This window comes from Asterias rubens, chromosome 12 (assembly GCF_902459465.1).
Source record: "Asterias rubens chromosome 12, eAstRub1.3, whole genome shotgun sequence".
Taxonomy (NCBI): Eukaryota; Metazoa; Echinodermata; class Asteroidea; order Forcipulatida; family Asteriidae; genus Asterias; species Asterias rubens.
In genome coordinates, this window is record NC_047073.1 from 6,461,871 (window position 1) to 6,484,406 (window position 22,536).

A 22,536-nucleotide genomic window follows, 5' to 3' on the forward strand; every position below is an offset into this window, starting at 1 on the left:
AATGTTGAAATGTACAGAGATGACCAGCAGTTTTAAAACCCTTTCACTTTTATGCGGAATCCAATTAAATTCTGACAAAAGTAATAAGCTAGTGCTCACTCATGCGGAACAGCTGAGGATTGATTTGGTAGAAATTTAAAAGCTATGACCTTGGTCCACCAGTTCTTAGTGCCAAATTTTTGTTGACTTATAAAAAATCCAATTGGGATACGTTTTTCTAAATATATACTTTTTTTCGAAACACCCTGTAGTGACGGGGTTCAAATGAGCAAGCACTACACTAAGGGAAGGGTCTGCAAGAAGTGATCACGCAAAACTAATCGGCTTTTTATGGATGGGTCCATTTTGAGCGGTGTTTTTTTCTTCTTTACATCACAATTGCCATCCTCAGTTTTCCGGATGTTTTTAAATCCATTCAGAAAAACATCCTCATTGAAAAAAATTGCGTTGGGGCGACGGGTGATGAGCGGCGCGATGGCAGATGGATCAGTGAGTACAGTTTGAAAAAAAATAGTAACAAAATTTTCAAAGTCAAGGCAAGAGGCAATATTGAATTTGAACTACAAATTTGCAGCTATGTGGAAGAAACCTATCCGAAACGAGTAAAGAAGAAATCATAGAAGAAAGATACGATTCATCGTTTTATCTTCAATGCCTATAAATAAAGTACCAAAGAATTCACAGAAAATATTAACGTTGCAAACCCACAATAAATCTCAACTTCGCGTTACAATAAATTAATAATACACAAAGAAGTTCAAATACACGAAACAATAAATAAAAAACTATACACGTTTAACGCATCAACAATAAAATAGCAACATTATACATCTATTTCAGACAGGCTGATTTCAGACAAATATATGTTTCTTACATTTAGGCCTAGGCCAGTTAGGCAGTTTCCAATAAGCGCACTTGGTTCTTTTACGTGCATTACACAACACACGGAACCAACAGTTTTACGTCCCATCCGAAGCTAATGGAATATGCCTACTGTACTATTCAGATCTGATGTCCGAATTCCAGACATTTATGGCGGCAAACCACTCGCTATAAGATGATTTGATCTTGTCAAGTCGTCCATATTATTTTCATCATTGATTAATTATCAATTGTTGCAGACTTCCCTTCAGCTGACTTGCATTGAGCTGTCCTTGTGAAGCAGCCATTGTTATATTATCCAGGCGATACTTTATGAAAGGTGGCGGGTCGCTGAGTAAAGCCTGTCCAACAAGCCCCCTCATTGCACTTATTACGTTGAATTTAGAATTCAGGCCATAACATGTAGAGTTGACACAGGGTACCAGACCAGAGTCGTTGGGAACTGTAAAAAGAGAATCATGTGTACCAATTATATATTCGTCAATTAAGAAACTAAACTGTGTTTAAAATCCATCTGCGTTGACGGACAATGGTTACCAACGATAGGCCTACATAGCGGTATCCAAATACAATATGGACTCCAATCAATCAACCAATCAATCAATCAGTCAGTCAATCAACCAATCAATCAACCAATCAATCAACCAATCATTCATTCAAACGAAAGTTTATAAAGCGCCAAAATCAAAAGTTTGCTCGGCGCTGATGAGTGGCACCAACAGGAGAAACATTATTGATGGGTTTTCATGTGGGCTTTCAGGAGTGTCTCGTTTGTATGCAGTGAGGTGGTATCTCTGATGTATTCCAGAAAGTTTGTTCCAAATTCTGGATCTATGAGTAAATGATCTATCGGCTAAAGAGACACAATGGGTTCTGTAGGCTCAACAAGTGAGTGTGGTGAACGATCGAATGGAGCACATATTCTTCAGTATTGGTGTGGCATGGCAGGCAGCCAACAGCCCAAATGGGTTCACTCACCGATATTTTCCCGCCCATAGTCGGTGTCCACCTTGATGTTGCAATCTGTATGCTTCTCACATGAAAGTTCCTGCGCCGATAAATCATCCAAATCAACCAGTGTGATCTTGCCTTTTACGATGACAAACTGTCGTGTTTTAAAGTCCCATACAGCCAAAGAGCCAAGGGGTGATCTTTGTAAGTAGTCAAGGAGGTCTGCAATCTCAATACTCATCTGTAACCGGGATATCAATTAAATTAAATTAAATTAAATTAAATTAAATTAAGTATGTATTCGTCATGCCGGCATAAAAATCGATTCCTCTGTTTGCACATAATAACATTTTTACAACAAAAATATACAACACAAATATATTGTATTGTACGTGTGTAGTGCGCGTAGACGTCATAATACGTGAGCATGCAATACGCCCATAAGTGGCGACGTCCAAAGAAAGAATTTCTTTTGATGTTCACGTTCACGTTTTTGCAGCTAAACCTCGCCAATAAGACATCTTTTTGTGTGACTGTCCATACACTACTTACATCTAATCGTGTGTCCCAAGGTAGTTTCTTCAATACGCTATTTGCAGTCTTGTCACCAATCTCGTATATCGCTATCATGCCATGTTTAGACATGGCCGTTTTGCTCCTGGTACACATTCCAAGGCTCTGTACAGTTAACCAACAAAATATATCAAACAGTTGATTAACGGAATGGTAGAACAGATACATAAAATAAATAAAAAACAAGCCGAAAAGACAAACAAGATTTCAGCATTGTTTATGATGACATCACGAATAATTTCACTTCAATTACTTCATCTGTTGGAAGTCTTGGCGTACCATTTCAAGATAGGCATATGCCCCACATAGGCTTAACTTGAAATATAAAAACGGGAATTACATTTTATTAAAGGAACATTACAGAATTGGTTTATGCTAACAAAACAGTTGCTGGCAGTGTAAGCACTTTATGTAATCCACCATATACATAAACTGACAAACCTGAAGTTTCAGAACGATCGGCCATCTGGGTCACGAGAGAATAGTGAAAAAATGATTACAAAATGTTTGCATTGCATCGATGCCAAAATAAAAATGAATAAAACGCTCACTGAGCGATAAACTCCAAACGCGAAGTTAGATTATTCATTTCTCATAAAATATGACATTTCAGACAGAAATATTTCAAGGGGTGTTTTCAACTATATCATCATAATTAGAGTAGACCGTGTAAGTTTTATGTAAATCTGTGGTCTTCACGATTTTTGTTTCTTCTTACCAATTCTGTAACTTTCCTTTAAATATTAAGCCATATTTGTGACCCGGTTTGACTGACTTTGATAACATTTGGATGATCGAGCTGCATGGACAATGCCACTTCTTTCATTAGTTTGTAGTTGGCGTGTACAAAACAGTCTGAGAACTTGTGGTAGTTCTTTCGTCTCATGCATGCTTTGATGTCCTCCACTTTGCTAGTGACCACCTTGACGGCGATTGACTCTCCTCTGTAAACACCTCTGTATACATCTTTAGTCACCCCTCGTCCAAGACGCTCTTTTAGTTCTACAGCCTCTATATCTCGGCATGACAGGGGCCCATCTTGAAGACTCCTCACTACGGTTTCTTCGGGAACTTTGAGCTGTCTGATGAGAGAGTTCCTACGGTTCAACCAGGGGATCACATTTTGTGGCACTGTGATCTCCCGTTGTTTGGGCAATAAGTCTCTGTGCTGCAACCATAAACCGTCCAAAGTGTGGATGATTACAACTAATGGTAGAAGAGTCAACACAAATACTGCAACGATGTAAAGGCCCAGTATGAACGGAGACGTCTGATGTTTACAAAGTGTCACTGTTGAACTCATCTGTCATGAGATGAAGTTAAGAAACAGACTTATCAAATGGAAATAAAATGGTACTCTTTTATCAACAAGGTAACGTCATTCATGCTTCTACTTTTCCGTCCAAGGACGAAGGATGATGATGATGTAATGACTATCTCTTCCATTTTCCCTTCAAAGAGCACCTCATTACAATGTTCTGGTTCAGAGTGCCTTGGTGAACGTGGAAAATGTTACTATTTGGCCTGTTACTATCGGCAAATAAAGTTTGTTTATCGTTGCCCCCTATTTGTTTTTATGTGTGAAAATTAGCCTTGTCACTTACCCTTTCAGATCTGCAGCAAAGACAAAAACAACAGCAACCAGACCATGCATCAAATAATTAATATTTTTACCCAAAACAGTTTCAGCATACAATATTGTGGCATTGACTACGTGCGCTCTGACCGAGCTGAATTTGTTTGTAGTACAAAGGTCGAATTCGCAGTCATAATTATGTTGACTTTTCTCGTCTGTATGTTTGTGTATGAATAAAAGGGTGATATATTATTCTGACCCGCTGAGTCTAGAGATCCCCTTCCACTGTTCTGAAATGGCTTTCCGGTTGAACTTTAATTTGAACCCAATATTTGGCAACGCCAAACGGGCAGGCCAGCAGATGGGATCTTTGCTCTTTTGTTGGCTGTACTTGATGAGGTTAATGTCACCTTGAATCAAGATTACATCAGTAGGATTTGAAACTTTGCATGGTGGAAATACGATATGGAAAGGTTTGCGGTAACACCATGTAATGACTATCTCTAATGAGTTGGGTGGTTCTAAAAAGAACCGTTGGTTTCAACTCGACGTTTCGATCAGAGCATACTGATCGAAACGTCGATTTGAAACCAACGGTTCTTTTCAGAACCACCCCAACTCATTAGAGATAGTCATTACATGGTGTTACCGCAAACCTTTCTATAAGATTACATCACAAATAATTACGTAATTTTAAAGACATTTTATGATTTATCCAAGTTCAATTGGCCCTGGATTAAGTTAGGCATTGGACACTTAGCATACAACTTACTTGGTAACGAGCAATATTGAGAGCTGTGTATAGTATAAAACATGATGGGAAAAAACTCTGACGAAGTAACGTAGTTTACTTTAGAAATAAGTAACTTCTCACTAAAAATATTTAAACTTAATTCAAATTCTCAGCTGAGGTATCGAATTCAAGCATCTGAAAGCACACAACTTGTGCACCAATGGTGTTTTTTCTTCCATTATTCTCTCGCAACTTCGACGACCAATTTGAGTTCAAATTTTCACAGGTTTGATATTGTATGCATAGGCTAATATGCAAAGTCAGATGACTGGTCTTTGACAATAACCAAATGAGTCTAGTCAACCCATTTATAACCACACATCTATTGATTCATCTCCTCCTTCAACGCACCCCTCTGTTCTCATTCAAAATAAGCAAAAACAAACTCTACATCAACAAGCTTTCCACTCTATACGAGCGGTGTTTTTTTATTCCCATCTTGTCACTTTTTTCTTGGAAATTAGTCGTCAGCTTTTGGTGTTACTTTCGTCAGATATCTCTTTTCTTGCATGATTTATTAAGCATTTGAATATATCTCTTTTGTTGTTTGCTAAATAAAAATAAATAAAAAAATCACAGAAGCAACGGTTGCCAAAACCGGATGCGGATGGTAACACTGGCATTGCACCAGCAGTCAAAAGTTTGATTGCTGATCTCAAACATATAAGATATTGTTGTGAACTAATCCTTCACGGCACGGAGATCCAATTAATTGAGTGAATTTGTCATTGATATAGTGTGACAGTAAACAACACTCCAGTACTCAATTTAGAGTGGGCGTGTTACTTAAATCTTTGAGAAAAACATCTTCAGATGTAATTGATGTGGGTGTGAGACCCCACATTTAGTACACCATGAATAATAGGCCTACATCAGGCTATAACTGTGGAACTTATGGAGCAAGGGATGACGGCTCTGATTGTGCGCATGAGTGAACCGACTAAACGGGCATCAAAGGTGTTAAAGTCGACTTCAAATTGCTCTTGAGCACACATCTTCTCAAAACTTGAAAACAAAACAGAGCCACCCTTTAGGTTTATAATTACATGGTGGCATGCCAGGAGAATTGCCGGCTTTCGAATGCCCTAAGGCAATACGCGCAAAGTGGCATCGCCTAATTAAAAAACAGCTTTTGTCTTGTTTTCGCACTCATGAAAGCTGTTTGGTTCACCCGTTGTATTTAGGTTGAATGGTATTTTAACACAGTCCGGAACTTGCGTGACTCAATCTTTTGGAGATGCTCGGCAGTAGGTAAGGAGGTAACTTGGTCTTTGCAAGAAACCATTTAGGCCACAATGTATCCCGTTATATCCTAAAGGCCGCTAAGGCGAAAAGCAAACCAGGTTACAATCTCGCCCACTGCGTACATACCATGTTTACGGACTCGAATAATGGTTCAAGTTGCACAAATCGTCCCCTCATCAACAATGTATTTAAATAAGGCCTTGGCAACCGAATTCAAAAAACAAACACTTAAACAACTGCCTGTTTGAGTATGGTAACAAAAAACCTAGAAGTACATGGTGTCGTGTACAGTGAAGCGATTTGTAGTAAGGACTTTGCAGTACTTATGTTTCACCAAGTTACCCGCCTAATAGTCGGCAGCAGAACAAACTCATCGCCACCTGTCTACAAGATTTCGTTATCTTTCGCAAACGCTCTTCGACCGTAACATTGCATATAAATTCGAATTAAACGAGTGGAAAACTACAATAGACATTTTCAAATTTGCTTATATAATTAACCAATAATCTACAATCGTGTACTTCAGCTTCAAAATAGTTCCTAACTGGTCAACGGGAACTGATTGAATCTTAGAGTGTTGTTGACTTTATGCTTGGCATACGATACTCACCGTCGTTGATATACCAACCCATGCTTACCAAAATGATCCGTGAAATGAAGTGTAAACTATAACCTCCCACATTGCCGTACTTGAAACCAAGTAGAGAAAACTTCATCAGTGATACAAACACAAAGTGACCTCACCTTTACATTCTATACACTTTATTTGGTGAAGTTCATTTCTATCTGGAGCATTGGGACGCAAAGGATAAATACATCGCTCTGAAGTTGCCTTCACGCAAGAAATGGCGTCTAATAAAAAGTCAGCGTCAGTGATTAACATGACTACAAGGCAGAAGGATCACGCAGCACATCAACAAACAGGTGATTTGGCTCGGAAACCGTCTACTTCAGCTCTGAAACATTCACCATCGGATAGAAAGATGTCCACTGTTGGTGTAGCCAGAAAGATGTCCACTGTCGGCGTAACCAGAAAGATGTCGGTTGCTTCCAGTGCTTCAACTGGTCGAAAGTTATCCACCGCAAAGGGAAGAAGTTCGGGAGCTTTGATGACTAGAAAGATGTCTAGTTGTTCTGATCGCCATGGCGGAAGTCAGCCGCGGCATCCATCTGGACCATCTGTGGTCGGATTTAGACAACTTCTTGTGACTAAACGTCTTGCCCGTAATCTTAAGCTTCGAACCACTCAGCGCTTAGCTGAACGTCGTGGAAGAAGTTACATCACTTACACTGACCGTCCAAACCGAAAGACTCTATCGTCAGATCTGGATGCTTTTGTTGAGCCATCTTACCAATTGGTACCACCACAGAAGTTTGGTGAGTTTCGTGGAACAATTAACGACATCTTTGAAGAGATGATCCCAGAAAGACTGGATAAAATGTGCTATGACGCCACATTGTGTAAAGTACAAGCAAAGTTACTGGCTGGCGATATTCAGGAGAAAGTGAAAGATTTGTGTATCGAGCGTTATAAACTAATAACAGTGGTTAACATTGGTGAGATCCAGCAACAGGCTGTACGTGTTTGTAGTAGGGGTATCTGGGATGTAGAAGTTGACTCATTTGTAACGTATCGGTATCAAAATCCATCAATGTATTGCGTTGCTACAATATTCGGGATTTATTACGAATGAGATTAAAACATGAAGAGCAACTGCTTTCTTTACGAGAACCTTTTTGACTTCATACACAAAATCACAGTGAGCTCTTTTATTTGAAACTGATGGCATGCAGAAGTATGTCTACGGTGTTGTGAAAAAAACTGCACATCTCAAAAATTACTACCAGTCGTGAGAACAGTGGTGGAGTGAGGGGTGGGAGGAGTCAGGAAAGGGGATGTGACCACTTCTGTTCAGAACCCTTGTCAATCTTACCTCCAAATAAGATGGAGCAAAAACACAACATTAATGATATTGTTTTTAGATACATGAAGTCCTCATGATGTCTTTGCTCCCGCTTGCTTTCCATCCAAAAAACTCCACAAAAAGCTACAAGTGCAAAAAAAACACAAAATGAAAATGGCTCGTTATGACATATGCAAAACATTATGTTATTTTTTGTTGAGAATAGTGGTTCACAAAAGGAATACTGTGAATGATAAAATAGTCACACAGTAGGCTTATTGTGACTACCAGACAGTTTTAATGACAAAGGCACTGGGCACATCGGTAGTTACTCAAAATAATTGTAAGCATAAAGCTTACTCTCTAAAATGTAAAAGAGTGAAAAACACCACTCTTTACATTAATTTGACCTGTCCCTCCTATTATGGCTCTTCAAAAAGAGTGGTGGTTATTCCACTCTTTTAGAGGGGTTTCACTCCAGGACAGAGTGAAAAATCACTCAAAAAGATGCAAACTTCAATCTAAAAGAGTGGAAGACCACTCGAAAAAGAGTTGTCCTTCATATGGCTCTTGAAAGAGTGCTTTTTCACTCTTTTACATAAGAGAGTGATGGAGAGCTGTTGACAGTATAATATTGTGAGAAACGGTCCCTCTGAAGTGACATAGTTTGTGAGTAAGCCAATTTCTCACTCAATATAATAAAACACTTCAGCCCTGAAGCCTTTTTATTTGACATCTGAAAGCACAAATTTGTGCTAAAAGGGGGTTTACAAAAAAATTCTTGGATGACCTTTTGAGTCCCAATTTTTGACAAAGTTGTTACTTCATGCATTGTGTTGGGAAACAGTAAATGAGAATACTCACTGGTATTTGGCAATTACCAAAGGTGTCCAGTGCCTTAAAAAAACTCATAAAATAGTTCAATGCTTTAACGATACTTAATAATTAACTGATTTTTTAAGTCGAACTATTATAGCTCTGTGCTGCTGGTCAAACGAATGCAACTTTGTGCATTGTGTTTCTTTATATCAGGCGGTTTGATCGCCCGTTTTACTGTAATGTACGTCTATTAAATTAGGTATTCAGGTTTATACGCAAATGGTAAAACTATGATCCAGGGGGGAAGTGTGGTTTTAAGTTGAAGTGTCATGGCCGAGCGGATAAGAACACCAGACTCAGCACTCAGCTCTAGTGTTTCTGATCAGCAGAGTGTGGGTTCGAGTCCCAGTCATGACACTTGGTTAAGCAAGACACTTAACCATTGCTTCGTCCTTCGGATGGGACGTAAAGCCGTCGGTCTCGTGTTGTGTAACGCACGTAAAATAATCCAGTGCACTTATCGAGTAGGGGTTCGCCCCGGTGTTCCTGGCTGTGGCTGCTGAATGCGCCGTAGCACCTTGTAAACCACTATAAGATGATACATAATTGGTTCTCAGAATTAACAACTGCAATAACCTATAATGTATATCTTTCTCTAAAAATGTATACTATATTAAGCGCATTGAGTACCTTGTTGGTAAATATACGTGCGTTCGATATTATTATTATTATTCAAAAGCTCACCTGCTATGGAAATGGAAGCATATTGCGAAATGATTTCGCCTGAAATGCCTCCATTGATTAAAAATCAATACAATTAATGTCGAAATATTTGAATCTGATCTCCAAAACTCTCTTCATATTGAATAATAAGGTGAGTTATGAAGATTGTGATCGTTGCGGTCGGAGATGTGGTTGATTAGAGTGACAGGTTTTTTGTCTCCACCTGTTTTCTCAACGAATAGGTACTGTTTTAAGCCTGAAACTTGCGTGCAGTATTGTAGCTTGATTGACAATATGGTCCGTAAGCCAGCATTATTGCCAGCAACAACAACTAAACTAGGAAAAAACTACAAATAAATAGTTAACTTGCGGATGTGTAAATATCTTTTGTGTGAGTGTTGGCTCTGAGAAGAGCCGGTTTGGTTGGTTTGGTCTCGACGTTTCGAACAGTATACTCTGCTCGTCTTCAAGTTTACTATTTAGTTTCTTCATATTTCTCCACACCATGCAAAGTTTCAAACAATACTAAACAACTAATCTATAACTCTTTACCTGGTGGACATGATATTTGTATATTGTATTTTATTGCACCGTAGAGTATTGCGAGGAGCTTCTCTCAAAGCATAATAACATAGATCTACAACATTAACTTTGTGTGAATGATTAATTTGTTTGTGAATTGATAAGTTTAATTTGTTTGGTTAGTATCTTTGTATGATGTGTGCTGTTGTACCCGTAGCCTTTAATAAACTGAAAGTATTTGTAAATCATTAATAACTTTTGTCGAATCAATTTGTTCGTTGTGGAATTTGACAAACATATTGCGGTTTGTGTATTTTTAGTTGTGTCTTTTCGTCAGATATACTTTCAACAGTTGTGCTTAGGCCTAGAGGCATTTGGACACGATTGGTAGTTAATCAAAATAGTTGTTAGCATAACAACTTACTTGGTAACGAGCAATAAGCCACTTCGGAATGTCAGTGGCACATGTCTGTTACTAGTGACAACGGACTTTGTCTATCTCCCGTAACCTTTTGACAATACCCGCTGGTATTGTCAAAAGGTCATGGGAGATAGACAAACTCCGTTGTCAGTGTTGTCATCAACGGATGACTCCTGGAGACTCATTCTGACCCCCCCCCCCCCCGGAGTGAAGGAGGATGTTTCAATAGAGGGCGATATCACAGACGTAGCTGTGTACACAGTCCGTCGCACGCTTGACAGAAATTGAGGGGGGGGGGAGGGGGGGAGAGGGCGGGGGTCACAGAATCTCCTGCCAGGCTGCCCGGCCCCTTCACTTGGCAGTGCCCAGAATGTCCGCGAGGCCAGGAAAGATTGTGCAGATTAAGAACCAGTTGGTGCAGACCCTATTCGCGCCTATTTCGATCATTCGAGACTAAATTCTCACAACTTTTTTTTAATTAGGCCGTGTCCGAAACGGCGACTTCGGCTACAGCTACGGCTAGATCGCGCGCGTCTGCCTATTCTTCAACACTGGTAGACGCGCTGATCTAGACCAGAGCCGTCTAGACGTAGCTGTAGCCGAAGTCGTCGTTTCGGACACGGCCTATGCATTACAGTAGGCTAGGCCTAGCCTACTGTGACATAAACGTTGTTGAGTGAGTATCGTCACTCATACTGAAAAAAATAAACACCCAATGTTTTCGTGACTGTCATTAAATCATTGGGTTGTGGTGGTCAAATAGGGGTGTGGGGAGGGGGAGGGGAGGGGGGGGGGGGTAATGGGTTTGGGGTGATGGGTCGGGTCTGGCGCCTTTTCTGCATTCAAAGCCCGACAAGAACACCGCTCTCAAACAATTCTGCTCGTACCCACAATACTCAACGCAAATGTACACACGGCAATTCACCTTGCTTGAGTTGGGGGAAAGAGGTTAGCAGTGAAATTTAGTGTGTAGTGAATGGCGGACTAACTGCATGGTACGGATCACATGGACTCCGTTGTTGGTAATAAATAAATGACGTTAATTCAACCAGGTTTAAACATTCTATTTAGGTGTATTGTAATGCTGTATTCAAAATTGTATTATGTAGAAATGTGTGTGTATTTAAGTGTCCAAATAAACCCTCGATACATTCTGTGACCGGGTCGTTTTTTACAACTGCCCAAACTCCCAACTCGTTGTTGTTGCCCAGTATTCGGACGCGAATAGTACAATGGAGATTTGGGATTTAGATTTGCAATGATTGTTGTGTCATCGTGTCATACGGAGGAAGGATCTCAATGATTGCAGTATACTCATTTAAAAATATATCAAGCCATACTCATTACTCTCCATTTATAGCCCCAATGTTGAATGTGTCCAGCCCTATCGTCATGGTTGTTTGTGTGGGTTCAAATCCAGCAGTTATTCCCAAAGCCAAATGCAAAGGCAAAGCTAACCATACCCGTCGGGAGGAGGGTTACGTTATCGCAACTAAGCTAACCACTGATTTCACAGTGTTAGTGTAGTGAGTAGACTAGTAGAAATTCTAATGATATAAAAAGTGGGATAACTTTCCGTATGGCGCCACCACTTTTCCACTAATTTTTACAAAAAGGGATATCACATTGTCAATGAGAGGTTAATTAGATTTAGATAGGCCTATATTATTATTATTTCATTTTGAATGAAAAAGTGGTGGCACCATAATAATAATGACACTTCTTATATAGCGCATTTCACAATAACCGTATCAATGCACTTTACATTAGTGCCCTGGTCATAGGGCCAATAAAATCCCTTTTGATGTTTCTTAGCTCCCTAGGGAGTATACAACCTTGGCAACAGTTTATATCGCTCCAAAGGCTTTTTCATTCACAAGATCAAATAGATCTTGCAGGTACCCATTTATACACATTCACCCATAAGAAAACTTTTCCCACAATTATTTAATTTGTACAATTTGTAATCATACAAAGGCAATTTAGAGCGATTTTCTTAATAATATCCCCTTAAGGCTTGACCATGTTGACTTGACTTACTAGAGAGGGAATTATTACTAGAGTTCTATTGCTTGACAATGACAGGAAGATCATAAACTACACTAACTGTCACTATCAATCATGACGACTATGGAGTAATGAATGTTCTTTGTCTAAATTGTGAATGCTTTAATACTCACAGAGTGAAACAATACTAGAAATAAATAAAAACAAAATTATTTCAGCATAGGTAGATAGGTAGGGCCAAATGTGTACAAATATTATCTTTCATATCTGACTTAAGTTCCGACAACATAACCCTCCTCCCTCAACTAATCTGACTTTAAAAAAACAGACATATTAGCCTTCAAAATATTCCCCTGAAGGAATTTGTCTCTTTAATTTTATAAAATGCTATAATGTTGACATTTAAAAAGAATCCTTAAAAAAAGAATGTTTAAAATTAAAACATTAGACATTCCATTTAGAGACATTATCATTAAGAAAGTTTGCATTTCTTGTATTAGTTTTGGACATGTATGTCTATCGAGCATTAGCAGTAGCTAGACCAATTTTAGTTGTGGGCTCTATACCTAACTGTAGTCTACCAAGGGAGAGCAGTTTTAAAACGAAATTATTCATGTTTAGACAAGGTAAGATATGGGGCCATCATAGCTGAAGTTCAATCTAGGTGAAATCTATGCTGGGCAGCATAGTGTATTTTTCTCTTAGTTCTGGGGAGGACTACCCGGCTACCGGCACTGCCAATTGTAAAATATCAAACTTGTGTATATGTTTTCTTTATTCTTCAATTTAGTGGTGTTTATCCTGTTGTGTCTTGTATTGTTGTAACAGACTCATCCATCACAAACCTTGGCTTTTAGGACGATGCCTACATGTGCAAATGTGGAAATAAATGTTCTATTGATTGTGATTGGCTGTTTTTTATTTGCATTGATAGTTGCCTACTTGCGGATAGTATGATGGCTCAAACATCCTTTAGTGTTGGTCCAGCATTGACCACTGCACGTAATAATCTACAGACTGCTGGTCAACATGTAGATTCCTTCATCAATCAGGATAAAACCTACAATGAATTAGCTCAGCTTCTCAATGTCACTTCATCAGGTGAGTAACCAAGGGCTCCAAATTTACGCTGGATCGCAGAGGGGCAAGGCCAGTGCTTTTAGCTTTGGTCAAGTGAACTTAATGCCGGAAAAGGTCTTGTTATACACACAAATACTGTTGTTAATAATATGAAATATATTTTCTTTCATTTAATAACTATATTTCTATTTCAGTTTAAAATAAAAGTTTTTGTTTTAATACTTGTTTGAACAACGAACCCAGCCGACCGTTTTTCATGTGCATCATCATGCATGCTGCATACAAGTTTCCCATTCAGGATTTATTCTGTTTGGTGTTACCATGATACTCTATGTAGACCTTTATCATGCTGTCACCATCTTGGTCATGTTCCCTGTTTCCAATAACAGTAATGAATGCTAACATTATTTGTGCATGGCACCAGACTATTATTTCATCAAGCCTCAGTTTTGTTACAATGAGTTGGAATGGAGTAAAATCAAGATGACCACACCATGATAAAGGTCTATAGCTTATGTACTGGGGACTACCATTCTAGCTGTATGTTATTGAATGTTATGCTTTCATTATTTGACAGCTCATGCTACTGTAAGTGGGATTAGTGATGTGGATTATCCATCATTATCATCATCTTCTGTTGGATTAGCGGACTTGCCACAACTCAGTCCAGCAAAGCAAGTACCTCTACCTCCAGAACTTGTGGAACAGTTTGGACGTATCCTTTTTGTACCAATGTATGGGCCTGAATTACTGGCAATACAGTCAACTCTTGTTAATACGAGGTCCGCAGGACAAGTGAGTTTCCTCATAGTATTCAAAGCTCGGAATATCCAATTGCAGTAATATCAATGCATAATAGATGTTAAATTTGCATCAAGGATAAAGAATATTATTTTGGTTTTTACCCATACACCGATGTGTGTAATTGGCACTGTATACTCAGGACTTTCCCGAGTCCTGTGAGAAAATATCACAGGCATATTACACAAGTGGGATTCGAACCCACGACTCTTGCAATTCTAAAGCAGTGTCTTACCAACTAGACTACCGTGCCCTTGGTAGCTAGAGGCAGTTAGAATCCTATGTTTTGGCAGCGGGTACTGCATCAATAGAATAATAGATGTTAAGTTTGTATCGGGGATAAAGAATATCAATGCAAGCTTGATATAATGGCTGTACGTGTACAGAGATGAGGGTTTAGACACAGGAGTTGGATAACTGTGTGCATACAGTAGTAGGGTGTGCATGGTTCCCCACAAACAAGCACAACATTGGGCTAATAAAACTGTTTTTAATTGAGTTAGGTTAGTTTGGAAGTCAATTAATAAAATCAATTTACATTTTACATGATTGACAACTATTCCGAGATTTTAACTTGCTGTTCTTGTTAAGTGAAGTTGCGGTGTAGTCAACAAATGGGTTCTTGATTCCCATTGGTAACCACCAGTGCAATGCTAAATGGTTCATTGCTGAATGCTGAATGGGTTTTTCGTTTTTCTTTTTACATAACTAGAGCAGGGCTTCAACTTTTTCCTGATAAACTTCTAGAAAATCAATGTCAATCTTTGACCTATTTAGTGGAGAACTGGATTTTATTCTGACTTGATTCCTTGATGTGTGCAATTCAGACATGCAATGTAACTGCATGATGGGAGTGTTTCCAGAGATAAGCCGAGCTTGGCTGTCAGTGGACAGCGACATTTTTGTCTGGAACTATGAAGATGGGTAAATTAAAAATAAAATATTTATTTAGTAATTGTTTGTAACGATTTATATGTTTAAAAAATAGATAGTGTGACGTCAATCGAGACAGACTTTGCCTCGATCGAACATCAAACACAAGTACGTGCAAGTACATGCAAGTCCTAGTCGTAAGTTTGTACGTTTCGAAAAAAAGGTTTATTTCTTGCATTTTTCCGGCTATGTTGACCATGTGTATTGCTGCTGGAGGCAGCAAAACAACTAAAAATGGGGTCAGTTTGCAAAGTGGTCCGGGCCGATGTCTTTTCCAGCGCTGTGCAGCAAATAATTTGTGCCGTCGTGCTTCACAATCCGGAATACACCACACATTTTGATATGAAGAGAAAAGTTCTTTTCTAAAACATGATGCGATCCCAACAACTTTCCAGCTAGTGGGAAGTTGAAGAAGGTACCTGAAAGACGTGACGAACTTAAAGGAGAATTTGCATAACGTGAACAAAATCGGGTATTGTTTCAACTTTGAGGGCATGTTGTTAGCTTGCGCCAAGCTTCACTATCTTGTGTTGGCACTGCATGCGATTCACCTTGCTGGGTAATCTGAGTGGACCCTCCACACAGCAGCCATACAGAGCGTGTAGTCTGCTCCGTGACCATAGTTCTGTACGTAGGCATCATACCGATCAGGTACCCAGACATAGTGTACGGGGCCAGACTACACATTTTCTCTTCAAATATTGCGCCTCGATTGACGTCACAAACAGTGCCCTCTCGGGTCGGGCCTACTTTTAAATTTGTAAATAAAATGGATGTTAGTTCTTTAAGATGCACTGTGTTTCTTGTACACTGAGCCTGCATCAGACTATTCCAGTAAGTGTAGTTTATTGTGATGGTTTCATATTTTTGTATTTGTGATTTCAGAGGTGACTTGGCTTATTTTGATGGTTTAAGTGAAACCATACTTTGTGCTGGGTTGGTGCGACCTAAACCCAATATCTTCCAAAGTCATATTCGCTTCTTACTGTGTTTGGTGACCCCTGTGGAGATAGTACTTCTTGGAGTCAGCTTTGGTCAAGCACATGATGGTATGTATGTTAATTACACTAGATATTATCTTTGAAATGTCTATACATTTTATTACTGTTGAATTATGTGGCATCCATCTTTCATTATTTTACTCACTGTTATTTGTTTTAAATTGTATGCTTAATTTTCATTGTCAATATGAAATTGAATTGAATTGAATTGAACTGAATTGAATTGAATTGAATTAAATTGAATTGAATATGTAGTTAATAAGCATGCCACTCAATCAAAACGACAACATTGGCAAAGGACTGGTCTTTAGAGGCACTGGAAATATTTGGTACATAGTTGTCAAAGACCAGTATTCTCACTTGGTGAATCCCAACATATGCATAAAGTAAAAAACCTGTGAAACTTTATGCTGTTAAACTAAGTTGTAAGAAAATATTGCAGGAGAAAAAAAAAACACCTTGTTGCACAAATTTGTGTGCTTTCAGATGCATAATAAAAGGCCGCAGCTGAAGCCTTTTGTTATTTGAGTGAGAAATTACCTCTTTCTCAAAAAATTACCTAATTTTTCACAATGTTTTATACTATCAACAGCTCTCCATTGCCTGTTTTTAGTCAGTTTTTATGCTAAAAAGTGCTAGTCACTTTTTATGCTAAAAATGTCCATTGCCCTTAATGTGACCAATCATGATCCTCAAATTACAAACCACTCGGCTAAAACTGAAGTGTGACATGATTTTGTTTTCTTCATATTGCACCACATTTTTTTTAAATTAGTGTCAAAGCTTGTTTCTTGCACTATTTTCTACAGGATCGCTCTAATGGCCTCAAGATACTCACACAAACTAATTGTTTTCTAAATACATGTGCACTTTAATTTCAGTACAATATAAATACTTGTTTCTCCCCTTTAGATGTAACTGGAAATGACTACAGTCGCTGTGAGATGCATTTGTTACCAGACCCATTGTTTTCTATACCATCTGACAGTACGTACATGCTGAGTATCAAATCAACACCCAATGGACGAATCTTCTTAGCTGGCAAGGATGGCTGCTTGTATGAGATTGTGTACCAGGTACAACATTTTACATATATAACAATCTTCCTGGCAATACATATCCAAATGGAAACCAGTCAACTCTCCCCACAAAGTCGACCACTACAAAGTTGCCCCCTCACTTACAAGATGGCCCCTCTCAAAATCGCCCCCTCACAAAGTCGCCTCCTGACAGAGTCGCCCCCCCCCCCCCCCCGCCACCTGACAAAGTTACCCTCACTATTCTCTACTACTTTCTGGGGGCGATAGAAAAAAGGGACGGTTTTGTCTACTTTATTTTTTCCTGGTATTTAGATTGAGGAAGTAATTGTTCAAATTTTCATAAATTAATGTACTTTATTTTTCAAATAATATCCGTTTGTTAATTGTTTGTCTACAAAAACAATTTTCTTCTTTGAAAAAATTACTTTACTTTATGGTGTAGAGAACCACATCGCTGTCAGGACTTGTCTCCACATTGTTAGATAACTTAACAATCATTTTCAATAGTTTAAAAGGCCAATCACATAACAAAGTATATGTGAATTACTAAAGATGAAATTGTTGTGTTAATCCAGGCCTGGAATTTCATCTTTGAAAGGGCTAGGCCATTTTTATTTTGAAAAAGGCACTTCTATTGAAAAATCTTAAAGTCAATGGGTAAGTTGTAAAGGGGCAACAAGGCCAAGACATGGGGCATTTGTGGCCATGGCTTCTGTGGTCTGTGTGTAACTCCAGGACTGCCTCAACTCCCAAGTTTATTTGGGCATATTCATTAGGTTCAACCTGCCTATTGGAGTATAGTAAACTTGTTATCGACTATATTTTGCAGATTTTTAGAAGAAAAAAACGTATCAATATTTGATTAGGAAGTTCTCTGATCTTAACAGTTTATTTTTGTTATTTGTTACTAATTCAATCCAGGCCCAGGATGGATGGTTCAGTCGCAAGTGTCGTAAAGTCAACCATTCTAGTAGCTCTCTCTCGTTTCTAGTGCCTTCATTTCTTAATTTCTCAGAAGATGGTAAGTTGATATTGAAATTATTGTAAAATGTTTAAAGACACTGGACACTATTTGTAATTGTCAAAGATCAGTCTTCTCACTTGGTGTATCTCAACAAATGCATAAAATAACAAAGCTGAGAAAATTTGAACTCAATTGGTCGTCAAAGTTGCGAGATAATGATGGAAGAAAAAACACCCTTGTCACATGAAGTTGGGTGCTTTCAGATGCTTGAATTCGAGACCTCAGCTGAGGTCTCGAATACAATTCAAATATTTTAGTGAGAGATTACTTCTTTCTAAAAAACTATGTTACTTCTGAGGGAGCCGTTTCTCACATTGTTTTGTACTATCAACAGCTCTCCATTGCTCGTTACCTAGGTGTTAACTAACAATTATTTTGAGTAATAATCAATATTGTCCAGTGCCTTAAATCAATTAGAAATAAAATCACCAATGGGTGAGTTCATATTGAACCATACAATACAACAAAAAGTTGTGTGCTTTCAGATGCTTGATTTCGAGACCTCAAAATCTAATTCTGAGGTCTCAAAATGAAATTCAAATATTTTAGTAGAAACTTACTTCGTATTGAAAACTACGTAACTTCGGAGGGAGCTGTTTCCCACAATATTTTTTACTATCAACAACTCTCCATTGATCGTTAACAACTAAGTTTTTATGCTTTCAATTATTTCGAGTAATTACCAATAGTGTCAAGTTTCTTTAAAGTGACTTAAACTACAAAAGTTTTGATGCAAATTTTTCTTTGTGAAATTTTATGTAGTTGTTTTCTTTCTGTATTTCATTAGATCCCATAGCCGAGATAACTATAGATGAAACTAGACACATTCTGTACACGCGGTCAGAGAGAGGTACAATACAGGTGTATGACATGGGATCCGATGGGTGTAGTATGAGTCGAGTCACTGCAGTCTCTCACTACTCAATGATGAAACAAGCTATCTTCTATGCAAGGTTAGTTTCAAAAAACAGTATATTGGGATATTCTATCATCAGGGAGCAAGTTCGAGTGTGCACCATGGTTAACTAAAGGTTGACCATTTGCACTGGAACTCAGGCTGGTCAACCATTGGTTGACTACTGAAGTCGACCATTTGGAACCAGCCTCGAGCCCATAGTTTCTTCACTGGTCCCAACAGTATGTTTAATTCTAACATGTGTAAAGCAGGCCTCGAAATAACCGACAGCACCAACGGCAATTGCCGTCAGAGCCCTGTGCCATTGCCGTGATACTCTCGAAAACGACAATTCACGGCAATATAGTGCCGTGCCCTTTTTATCCAACAGCCGTCGGTGGCCCTTTTGTAAAATTGTTAAATGCACACTAAATGTCCGCTTGTATGTTTACACTTTTACTGTTGGGATAATCATAAAAAAAATTCACTATAAAAAAAGTTCTGCAAAACACAGACCACAGACCTACTACTCCTATCCGCGATCGCTACAACGCACGCAGCAGTCCCATGGTTTCCAATAAAGGCACGTAGTCTTTTTACTTTGTGTTCTACAATAAAGGAAAGAAACATTGAGCGCTAGAACAATGCAATAGAACGATAATAAACGCCCTCTATTGGCAAAATATCACAGTGCATCACACGATAACGCCTCAACCTAAGACTGCACAAGTCTGCACATGCTTGGAAAATGGGTTTCCCCCCCCGAATTGCAATCGCTGGTGTGCACGCTTACACCATACAACAGCATAGTCTTCGCTGGTATGCACGCAATAACCGCGAAAGCATGGTCTGCGCAGCACAGTTCCTCAGAAATGTTACCTTGTTTACGAAAATTACACAACGTGTAGTCTTTATTTTACCAAAATGACGCCAATTACGATACCTTGGATCGATAGAAAGATTATTTTACTGTATAACGTAAGATTTGTTTCTTCCTTATTTTGTTTTGTCTTGTTGTTTTGGGGAAGTTTTTGCGGGGTGTTTTCGCAAAGTCAAAAATGATGTGATGATGAAGCTGCATTGATTTTACATGCGCGATTTTTTTAAACCTTTGTTAAGTTTTGTACATTTTAGTTTTTGCCAGGATGCCCCTCAAATTCTAAAAAAATGCAGTGGTGCCCTTTTACACTTACAAAATTGCTGTGATGCCCTCCATGCTCTTTAGAACACGAAGTTCGAGGACTGGTAAATCGCAGAGAGGAACCAGTGACACTATAGCGAAAAGGTGGAAGGTTGACTAGATCTCAAACTGTGTCGTTCAAGTGAGTGTGTCACTGCGCATGTACATTGTTGGTCAGTGGTCAATCACGGGTCAACTAAAATGTGCCCACTTGAACTTGCTCAGAGTTGTAGCTAGACCAATTTTAGTGGTGGGCTATAATAGATCTAATGTTTTTGATTCCACCAAGGGCGAGCGGTTCAATAAAATGATTAATGTTTAATTGTGGGGCCATCATTGCTGAAGTGCAAGCTTCAGGCATGATGCTAGGTTTCCAAACTGTTTATTAATGTTTAATTGTGGGGCCATCATTGCTGAAGTGCAAGCTTCAGGCATGATGCTAGGTTTCCAAACTGTTTATTAATGTTTAATTGTGGGGCCATCATTGCAGAAGTGCAAGCTTCAGGCATGATGCTAGGTTTCCAAACTGTTTATTAATGTTTAATTGTGGGGCCATCATTGCTGAAGTGCAAGCTTCAGGCATGATGCTAGGTTTCCAAACTGTTTATTAATGTTTAATTGTGGGGCCATCATTGCTGAAGTGCAAGCTTCAGGCATGATGCTAGGTTTCCAAACTGTTTATTAATGTTTAATTGTGGGGCCATCATTGCTGAAGTGCAAGCTTCAGGCATGATGCTAGGTTTCCAAACTGTTTATTAATGTTTAATTGTGGGGCCATCATTGCTGAAGTGCAAGCTTCAGGCATGATGCTAGGTTTCCAAACTGTTTATTAATGTTTAATTGTGGGGCCATCATTGCTGAAGTGCAAGCTTCAGGCATGATGCTAGGTTTCCAAACTGTTTATTAATGTTTAATTGTGGGGCCATCATTGCTGAAGTGCAAGCTTCAGGCATGATGCTAGGTTTCCAAACTGTTTATTAATGTTTAATTGTGGGGCCATCATTGCTGAAGTGCAAGCTTCAGGCATGATGCTAGGTTTCCAAATTGTTTATTAATGTTTAATTGTGGGGCCATCATTGCTGAAGTGCAAGCTTCAGGCATGATGCTAGGTTTCCAAACTGTTAATGTTTAATTGTGGGGCCATCATTGCTGAAGTGCAAGCTTCAGGCATGATGCTAGGTTTCCAAACTGTTTATTAATGTTTAATTGTGGGGCCATCATTGCTCAAGTGCAAGCTTCAGGCATGATGCTAGGTTTCCAAACTGTTTATTAATGTTTAATTGTGGGGCCATCATTGCTGAAGTGCAAGCTTCAGGCATGATGCTAGGTTTCCAAACTGTTTATTAATGTTTAATTGTGGGGCCATCATTGCTGAAGTGCAAGCTTCAGGCATGATGCTAGGTTTCCAAACTGTTTATTAATGTTTAATTGTGGGGCCATCATTGCTGAAGTGCAAGCTTCAGGCATGATGCTAGGTTTCCAAACTGTTTATTAATGTTTAATTGTGGGGCCATCATTGCTGAAGTGCAAGCTTCAGGCATGATGCTAGGTTTCCAAACTGTTTATTAATGTTTAATTGTGGGGCCATCATTGCTGAAGTGCAAGCTTCAGGCATGATGCTAGGTTTCCAAACTGTTTATTAATGTTTAATTGTGGGGCCATCATTGCTCAAGTGCAAGCTTCAGGCATGATGCTAGGTTTCCAAACTGTTTATTAATGTTTAATTGTGGGGCCATCATTGCTGAAGTGCAAGCTTCAGGCATGATGCTAGGTTTCCAAACTGTTAATGTTTAATTGTGGGGCCATCATTGCTGAAGTGCAAGCTTCAGGCATGATGCTAGGTTTCCAAACTGTTTATTAATGTTTAATTGTGGGGCCATCATTGCTGAAGTGCAAGCTTCAGGCATGATGCTAGGTTTCCAAACTGTTAATGTTTAATTGTGGGGCCATCATTGCTGAAGTGCAAGCTTCAGGCATGATGCTAGGTTTCCAAACTGTTAATGTTTAATTGTGGGGCCATCATTGCTGAAGTGCAAGCTTCAGGCATGATGCTAGGTTTCCAAACTGTTAATGTTTAATTGTGGGGCCATCATTGCTGAAGTGCAAGCTTCAGGCATGATGCTAGGTTTCCAAACTGTTTATGTTAGTGGACCATGCAATAAAGTG

The 22,536-nt window shown here is 38.9% G+C and overlaps 3 protein-coding genes across 3 annotated transcripts in view; 2 read left to right on the forward strand and 1 right to left on the reverse strand.

The window, feature by feature from the left end:
- Window positions 1-829: 829 nt before the first annotated feature.
- Window positions 830-4,037, reverse strand: LOC117298077 (extracellular tyrosine-protein kinase PKDCC-like). Its single transcript, XM_033781313.1, has 5 exons — window positions 4,011-4,037; window positions 3,182-3,709; window positions 2,386-2,511; window positions 1,861-2,074; window positions 830-1,324 (listed from the first exon to the last, which is right to left on the reverse strand). Exons 2-5 carry the CDS (start codon window positions 3,707-3,709, stop codon window positions 1,095-1,097), a joined length of 1,098 nt encoding a protein of 365 aa, XP_033637204.1. The 5' UTR covers window positions 4,011-4,037; the 3' UTR covers window positions 830-1,094.
- A 2,828-nt stretch (window positions 4,038-6,865) lies between these two features.
- Window positions 6,866-7,714, forward strand: LOC117297710. Its single transcript, XM_033780860.1, has one exon. The coding sequence runs from the start codon at window positions 6,866-6,868 to the stop codon at window positions 7,712-7,714; it is 849 nt and encodes a 282-aa protein (XP_033636751.1).
- A 3,679-nt stretch (window positions 7,715-11,393) lies between these two features.
- Window positions 11,394-22,536, forward strand: part of LOC117297414 (nuclear pore complex protein Nup155-like) — a 39,061-nt gene continuing 27,918 nt past the window's right edge. The window contains exons 1-8 of the mRNA XM_033780445.1: window positions 11,394-11,431; window positions 13,351-13,517; window positions 14,074-14,211; window positions 15,125-15,221; window positions 16,116-16,279; window positions 17,144-17,307; window positions 18,193-18,292; window positions 19,083-19,248. Of these exons, the coding sequence (XP_033636336.1) occupies window positions 13,370-13,517; window positions 14,074-14,211; window positions 15,125-15,221; window positions 16,116-16,279; window positions 17,144-17,307; window positions 18,193-18,292; window positions 19,083-19,248 (977 nt within the window). The 5' untranslated portion in view covers window positions 11,394-11,431; window positions 13,351-13,369. The remainder of the gene's footprint in view (window positions 11,432-13,350; window positions 13,518-14,073; window positions 14,212-15,124; window positions 15,222-16,115; window positions 16,280-17,143; window positions 17,308-18,192; window positions 18,293-19,082; window positions 19,249-22,536) is intronic.